This window comes from Apium graveolens, unplaced genomic scaffold (genome assembly GCF_009905375.1).
Source record: "Apium graveolens cultivar Ventura unplaced genomic scaffold, ASM990537v1 ctg712, whole genome shotgun sequence".
Taxonomy (NCBI): Eukaryota; Viridiplantae; Streptophyta; class Magnoliopsida; order Apiales; family Apiaceae; genus Apium; species Apium graveolens.
The window spans coordinates 2,673-11,955 of record NW_027420055.1 but is presented as its reverse complement, the minus strand read 5'-3'; the positions used below and the strand labels follow the sequence as shown (position 1 = coordinate 11,955).

Genomic DNA, 9,283 nt, shown 5'->3' with positions numbered 1-9,283 from the left:
ATGTTTTAAACATTACATACATTTATCTTTAATGATCAATTCTAAAAGCATACAAAATACTAGATAAATTCCAATTCATCCAAACATGCATAAACGACCAATATATAGTTTTTATTAGAATGACCGAAATAACTACTAAATTACATGAATACTCAGGTAACCAACAACTTAAATCGTTTATCACTCAAACTTATATTATAATTAAAGATAGACCTGAATCCTTTAATACTCAACACTAATGTTAACAAACACTTAGACTATCGTCCACCAAAGGAGCTTAATTATCCAGAATGTGGAACCGATCCACCTTGCGCCGATGATTGTTGTTGCAGCTGCACATAACAGAGATAATATATCATTTAAAAATAGAGTAAGCAGAAAGGACAATAACAAAAAAATAAAAAAAAATAGTGAATCTCTAAATGAAAAAGCGTTTCAATTGCAATCATACATACATATATATATATTGTAAAAATTTCGAAAGCATTTATTTCATAAGAAATACATTGAGTTGCTATAATGCATTTCTCTTATATACAGAGAACCCTCCAAACCAATAAAATATAAAGCAAGTTACTAACAAGTTTCAAAATTTACATAATAAGATATTAGTGTGAGCATTAGTCTGACAAGTCTAACACAGAGCACTACTAAGCATATGTATAATTGCAGGTGTTATAACTCGACATTTCAAAAATACTGTGATAAATTTCAAAACTGAATGTCTCGCACTAGTGAGGTGACCCATCCGATTAGAATAATGATCTTAAGCTCTCGAAAAGATGAACGAAGATTTTTGCTTAAATCACAAAAAAGGAAACGACGAGGCTTAGCTTGAAATGAAGAACTGTACTTACACTGCAAACCGTCTCCAGCTTGTTTTTGACAAAACATACTCTTCTTTCATTTTGGGAGGCATTGGAGACAACTACAACAAAGACAACTTTGATTCGTTACAATATATCAATATATGATTAGGCTGCAAATTATTAATGACAACAAAACTGATTAATGACACCAAGGACAATACTTTAGAATAAAATTGTGTACACATTTTTAGCATACTTTTCTCATTAAATATTAGGATGACAACCACCACTGCATGCAAATATCTCATAAGTTTTCATGCAAATGTTATTTCCTTTTTATGAAGAGGCGGAAGGGATCCAAACCTGAACAAAGACTATGATGTACCACTGAGAATCTAAAAACCAAATTAATAACCAAATATTTATGTGTACACCGAGTACTCTAACTAAGTAATTTATATTTGGGAAGCATGTCAATTTTCATGAATTGAGCACATCCACATCTATTTTAGCTAAACAAATCTTGATGTACGGACATTCAACGAATCAATTTCTTTTTACTAAATTGGCTGGATTTATGACATTCTTTAAGACTTCCATTATAGAAAAGCAATAATAATCTAATCATGCCTAAGAAAAATATAGGAACTCTGTCGATTATAGCGAGGGTGAGTTCCTACCCTCCAACTAATGTGCATAACGTCAAACTTGTGCCAAATTTACTGTATCAACCTTATTTTACTCTATGAAATTGATACACAAGCGAGTTGTTAATATTAACATTGGAACATATTTAATTGAAAATTTTGAATTTTGTATTATAGTAAAAGTAGGAGAAAAGTAAAACTCACGCTTCATAGTTCTGAGTACTGTAATGATCTTCAAAGGCAAGGCATAGAGTTGTCACCTTTTTAGCACCAATGCTGTTAATCAGGAAAGAAATATGATTAGTCAGATGTATCTTAAATAATATTAGCTTATAAAGTTGGTTAGTAATAGACACCTTCACATTTACACAAATTATTCTATGAAAAGTGCTTTTAATGATAAAAGAACCTATCTAAATATCTACTCAACCATATTTGAATCTTAGTTGCATTATGTTAAATAAAAATTATGTTATATATTATCACTAGAATAAATAAATAGGGGATGACCTCGTGCTTGAACCCTTCAACCCTGTGGACAGCATCATTGAGTTCCCGATTGACATTTTTATGCTCACTGTTAAATTAAATAAACTACTTTTAAACCTAAAATAAATAAATTAAAAAATAGACATAAACAATAACAGAAAGAAACTGACATTGCAATTTCCAGCTTGTGTGACACACTCTCCCACACATTATCAAAACCATTCGCAAGAACTGAAAGAAATTGCGGATCATCACTCAGCTTTTGCATGTCAAAAATTGGCGATCCACAGTTTTTCTGTAAACAAATCAAGAAACAACAATCGACCATTCTGAATCCAAAATGGTATAAAAATCAAGTAAAATTCACAGCATCCAGCATCAAAGATTAGTCAGATCAACATTTTTAGGGTGAAATTAAATATTTATAGAAAGAAATTCTTCAAAATGAGAGAATTATAAAACCAACTGACCTCGCGATACAGAGATTTTACAAACTGAACATAGTGTCGCTGGAGTTGTTTAAGAGAATCCATTGTCACCTGACTTTTAACTAGTTCAAAGGCTTCGAATTCTAAGCTCTTGCTACTTAATAATTAGTTGCTTTTGAGCAGGAAAATGACTCACGTACAGCTCTAAACTCAAATGTAGCAGGTATATGCACTAATTATATTTTAACATCTTATGTTACTCATAATAAATGCTTCAGTTTTAGCATGTAGAATTTGCTAAATATAGTACTCCTAAAATAAGTAGTTAGTAGGTTTGGTGAAATATAATTAAATGTATGCCAATATAGTTAGCTAGCTGACAAACTAATGGTGTAAACAAGTCAGGATTAACATCATTCTATTGGGCCCATCCAAATGATGGTCTCTCCTCCTTGTGGTATCTTCTCCATCATTTCATATGTATTGAAGATATAAGCTTAGGAGTAGAAGAATTGACATAATTTTTTTTCCATGTAAAATACAATGGCAGGAAGTAATGATAGTGTTTTGTAGCCTAAAGTATCTAACTCAGTAACATAGAAAACATTTTGTTATAATTTAATCAAAATTTAAGACAAAGTCAATTTCAAATTATTCATATTTGATGTGGTAACGTAGCTCGCACCATAACTAGTCTTATATAAAATCACCACAAACCAACATTCCAAATCACCTATAACACCGTCATGTAAATATGCTATATAAATCATTTTATAACTAGTCTTATATAAAATCACCACAAACTAACATTCCAAATCTATGCTTCTAAAATGACAATTGTTTCAGATAAACACAGTCATAAGTCTAACTCGCATCGAGATTAAGTATTGATAATGAGTTCTGGGGAAATATAATAAACAACATACAACATTAGATATTAATTGTATGTGCATCATGTAAACATATGTTACAAACCTACAAATTACAATATTATCATCAAGAATTGAACTATTTACATGAACAAAGTCATTGAATGCCTGATTGTGTCTATAATTAACTAAAGTGGTTTGATCCATTAGGGTAATATATACATATCAAAGATAACATCATCAACTCAACCAAAAATAGATATATAATTCTTTTGATATCTACCTGGATATTTACTATATGGACTTTTGGCATGGGCTATAAAATATGTTCTTGATAGCTAGCCAGAAAAAATATGATTTCAAATAAGCCATTCATGCAGAGGCCTCTGTTTAGGCCTGTTAACAACATTTGAGTTCCGAAATGCGGTAAGATGATGATTCTCAGCATCAAAAAGTTCTTCATAGCACCTCCTCCAATATGATGACTTTCTACATCTTTTCACCATCTCCAAGCTCATATGGTCGCCTAAGGAAATGAGCATGTCATCCCTAGTCCTACAGTATCTAGATTCTACATAAAATGAAAAGACTGAATATTGTTTTCATACATCTCCTTGAGATCACTATCTAGTACTAAATTTTTATCCAACGAAGTTTACTGCAGTTTTGATCTTACTTTGTTTGAATTTACTAATGATTTATTTGAGCTAAGGATCGGTATGTGCCTGACTCATTCGAGGACGCCTGATAGATGACTGATGCACACACAGAAAGGCAGATAAAACTACGAGGTTCATCTGTAGGGAGTCGTAGTCGTCAAAAAGTAAAGGATCAAAAAACTCTCTTATGTCATTCTTCTTGAGCAAATGCTTTGACTGTATTAAACACATTAAGTCTTAATTCCCGTATAATTAATAAATATTATATTCACTAGTAAGAGAACTTGAAAAAGGTGAAGATGAGAACGGATTAAAATATACCCACATCAGTTTTCAATAGCAGTACACTAATGAGTATACTTGATCCCAGAAGCTTTAAATGTAAGAAACCAACCCATTTAGTTAGGAGCACAAGTCGAATCATGACTTCTGGTCAGAACAGAGGCAGTTTGAGTGAGGAGCACTTTTAAGCTTAGAAAGTGGTGTCATTGATAGTCCCTCATTAGGCCTTGCTTAGCATTGATACTAGGGAGTTTGTGGGAGGTTTTTCAAGCCATAGTTCAAGGTTTTAGAGTTAAAACCAAGGGTATTAAGTGAGTTCAAAACAGGGCAGTTTGAGTGTCACTAGGACAGGGGAGAGCTATCTTTGAGAGTAGGCCCAAGGAGGCCTAGGCTGGACCTTGGTGTCATTCCAAGTGCACAAGTTAGATTTAGGACCTGAGATTCCGTTGTAGAAATTTGAGTGTCAAACCTTGAGTGGAAAGGGGTTCTTTGTCACTTAGTACCCTTCGGTGTCACCTAAAAGTTGCACTTAGGAGCACATTATCCTTGCACTTAGATTTCTCATCCTTAGAGGTGAGGCCTAAGTTGGCCATTAAGTCTAACTGTTAGTAAGAGGTCGGTAGAAGGTTAGGCTATAGGTGTGCCTAAGTGAAATGGAGTTTGGCTAGGAAAGGCACTTCAAGTTTTGAGAGCTAGTTGGGTTGCACTAGACTAGGTAGCACTTCGAGTCAATCGTGTTGGTTGAGTAAGATCATTCAAAACTCAATAGCGCACCATTATATCCAATTTGTATATTATGTTATTAAATGTGTTATGTGATCCTAGATGATTATTTGAGCATAATAAGTGATGAGTAAAGAGTCAAATGTGTAGTTAGGCCTAAGTGCCAATATGTTTTGAAATCTTTAACTAGGATGGAGTCTCTGTGAGAATGTATCTCGATGAGGCCTTATATTTTGTGTAGTTTCAGGAAAAGGTAGTAAACTTGTCGTCAAAGTCGAGTAGTGCTCCCGGTTGCTTCCACGATCAAGACGAGAGTTAGTCCAGCCTTCTTAAGGCAAGTGTACTGCACCTTTCTTGATATATTACGAGTTTCCTGGACTTCCTTGATATATTGCAAGTGTTTCTCCCTTGTCAATCCTATTGTTGTGCAAGTGTCATAAACCTTTCTTGAGATACTATGCAATTGTTTTGCACTCACTTATCGTTCTAGTAATATTTTCCTTAAGATATAAGGTATATTGCAAATGTACTGTAACAACCCAAATTCGGGGTCAAGATTTGGTGTCACGAAAACAGTATTTACATAAAACAAAAGAATATTCAATTAACCCCTTAAATCCGGATCGTTTACATGTTATGGTGTGAAACAAGAATCTACCTCTTTACAACTCACAATAACTAGAATACAAGTGTAAATACCTTTGAACTAATGCTCGTGTCATATTCTTCTAACTTCTTCCACTTCTCGCAACGGAGATTTCTCGAACTTCTGCTGTTTATCTAAGCTATTCATTTTTATCCTTATCTGTTTCTGGCAGAAATAAGAATTGACAAAGCAAGAGTGAGCCAAAAATGCCCAGCAAGTATATAATTTGAGTTCAAATATTAATACCAAAGGAAAAACTCCCGAAAAAAAATCTTAAAACAATTTTGAACAATTCTATTTATTTTGAGTGAGTGAGCGAATAAACATTGGTTGTCACCAGCCTTTAACTAAAATCCAAAAATGACAAGCGATTCCCCGATTCATCTCTTGAATCAGGGTTTTGTCCGGTTTTGGAATCATAAAACCATTCGAGAGATAATGTCGTTAATGGCGATTAACAACAAATTAGACGGGACACTAGTTCGCATCTATATTCTGCTGATCAGTTAGAATATAATGCAGATCTATATCTCAATATATAGATCCAGTCGGGTCCCCAGGCACTACGGCCCATCTCGAGGCACCAGTCATATCCCGGTCCTCAGGATTAAGTAGAGCTCAATCCCCAAAATATCACTATCCAGCCCATAGAGTGTTTTGATGTCAAATCATTTTGAATTCAAAATATCTCAATTCAGGGTTCGCAAATAACCCGAAAGAATGGGTATTTGCTCAAGAGAGCAATCGAATTATAGGAATAAGAATAAAAGAACATGCATAATCAGAGTAATTGCGGCGAAATGTAAAGCATTTAACTATTCTGAATTTAGAATAGGAACGAAGAAATAATTGCAGTAATTTAAAAGAAAATCAGGAATGCTTGCAGTATTTAAAAGAAAAATCCAGAATACTTGCCTCGATAAGCTTTAACCACTATTATCAGTTGACTTTTAAATTGCCTTGAACGTTTGGCTTTATCGTCCAACCACTATCATATTCTGGATACAATCATATCCTTCACGTCCTTCAATTGGAATCTTGTTGAGTCTGATAATTAATCACTGATCATTCCTAGTCCAACGTCAAATATCGGTTCTTCCGAATAGGACCTACAAGGTTGAAATATCCTAATTCAGATAATCATTTTGTTTGATTTAACACCACCATCCTATTCTACCCATACACTTTTGTAACCCAGCTCGTATATATATGCATTATCGAGATACACATAGCAGTTATGGTTCACATTTTCGAAATCTGGTTCGGTGTTTATTTTCCGAAAATACGCATACTCGTCGTTTTGGAAAAACAGGTAATCATTTATTTATAAATTATTTTATCTCAATCGTAATTAAGTTCGTATAATATAACTATATATATATATAGTGATTCGACGTCTCCGATAATTATAGGTTACGATCCCGTATTTTCGGAATTAATTTCCCGAAAATCGGGCAGTGTCTCCTTTATTTATCGGCCTACCCGTCGAATCAATCTGACGTCAATCACAACAACAATCCAATCACAACAACAACATCCAACCACCATTCGCAATCCCAATTCACCGACACAATTCAGTTGTTAATTATTTTCATTCGTATTTTTATTCGTATTATTTTATTTTATTCGTATTTTTCATTTCACAATTAATTTTTACCAAACTAATTTTATTTAATTAATAAATGTAGGACTCAGATAAAAATCATCAGGGAAAAGGGGTCGTTTCGCCGGAGTTGGGCCGGCGGCAACCGGAAACTTAAAAGAAATAGCAATCGAACAGGGTTAATACCTCCACACAGACACACACGCACACTGGACACAAGCACACCACAATAACACACACACAAACGCGCACAAAACGCGCGCATATACAACCAGATGGCCAGAGAATCGAGCAGCATACCGGAACAAAGGCGGCGCTGGAATAATTCACCAGAAAACAGAGGAAAGGCAGGGGATAAGAAAGAGAAGAAAAAAGAGTAAAGAAAGGAAGAGATTAAAAAAAAGAAAAGGAAGTACAGAGAGATTTGAGAGAGATTGAAGAGAGAGAGAGAGAGAGAGAGAGAGAGAGAGAGAGAGAGAGAGGAGGAGAGAGAGAGAGGAGAGAGAGAGAGAGAGAGAGAGAGGAGAGGAGAGAGAGAGAGAGAGAGAGAGAGAGGAGAGATAATTGAGTCGAGAGAAGATTGATGGAGGCGGTGGCAATTGTTATGGCAGGATAAAGAAGGGAAAAAAGAAAAAGAAATGAAGCCCTTATCTGATTTTTACTTCCGTAATTACAGATTCAACGAATAATTTACGGGTAAGATAACCCGAAACTTTTATGAAAATAACTTTAGAATTTCCGGGGTACTTAAATACTAATAAATAAAATGTTCAAAAAAAAAGTTTATAAACCATTTTTGGGATCGCATATCAGACCTGTATTTGATGAGTTAACGAATACACGTGCTGTTAAATACAAGTTAGAAAATTTCTGAAATAATTTTAAAATTCTCGAAATATTTAAAAGTTAATAAAATAAAATTTTCATGATTTTTGAAGCATTCAAGAATTAGATATTGATTTTACAATTAAATGTAATCTGAAAATTATTCAGAGATAAATAATCAATAAAATATTAATTTCTAAATTTTATAAACTCCTAAAAATAAGAAATAAAATTATAGAGCAACAAAAATAATTTTAAAAACAATTTAACAATTATAAGAATAATTATTCAGTAAAATTACTTAAAAATGAATTACATTCATGTACCTCGATAATTAATTATAAAATTAATCTTCGCATCCAACAAACCACAAACAATTAGTAATACAGCAAAGCATAGCTGACAGAACCATCACATATTTTATTTATTAATAATTCAATAATTACATTTACAGATCGGATCTGAAATAGGTTACTTAGCCGTTAAGTAACTAAAAAGACGATATAATTTTAATACCCAATTTGGATAATTATCAAAACAGACCTTCTTATAAAACACTTTATACAAAAATAAGGTAATAATGTCTCGCCTTTTGAGAATATGGATTCTTATCGATATATAAAATGATTTGTGTATTGAAAATTTCACACCGGGACTCGTACAGGTCAAAACCGTACCCCGGATCGAAAAAGTCAAAACACGAAAAGTGTTCAGAATTATCAGATTAGGTTAGGAAGGAGTTTTCGGAAGAGTTTCGGGTTGTAAAAACGTAAAAAAGATTGAAGTGGGACAATTTCTGATTCTGAAGATTAATTTTATAATTATGTAAAATAATCTTTATTAATTCTATAAATCCTTATAAAATCATATGGTAATCCAAAAATTACCAGAAAAATACCAAATTATCTATATTTAATTGTGGATAATTAAAAATTAAATATCCACATTTTCATCAGAAATAAACATCCAATATTCATATCAATTATTAAATAATTCACCAAAATTCACATAAAAATCATATAATAATTATTTACTGATAAAAATTACATAATGTTTCCCAGACGTTACATCCTTCCCCCCTTAAAAAGATTATGTCCTCAGAATCATGCTAAGGAACAACCATGATGTTTTCCAAGTATCTTTCTTATAATTTCTCAGTCCCCATCACCTTAATCATAATTCAACGGCCTTTTTACCGGTCATCAAATTTATCAGTTGCTCATGCAATCCCTAACTCAATCTTTACTTCATACATTTGGAGCTAAATTACTCCTCGCAGTCATACGCACCTGAATGTCTTATG

General features: G+C 33.1%; 1 protein-coding gene across 1 annotated transcript; it reads right to left on the bottom strand.

The window, feature by feature from the left end:
- Positions 1–277: 277 nt before the first annotated feature.
- Positions 278–2,478, bottom strand: LOC141703863 (histidine-containing phosphotransfer protein 2-like). The gene is made up of 4 exons (XM_074507249.1): positions 2,416–2,478; positions 2,116–2,240; positions 1,661–1,732; positions 278–332 (listed from the first exon to the last, which is right to left on the bottom strand). Exons 1-4 carry the CDS (start codon positions 2,476–2,478, stop codon positions 278–280), a joined length of 315 nt encoding a protein of 104 aa, XP_074363350.1.
- Positions 2,479–9,283: the final 6,805 nt, after the last annotated feature.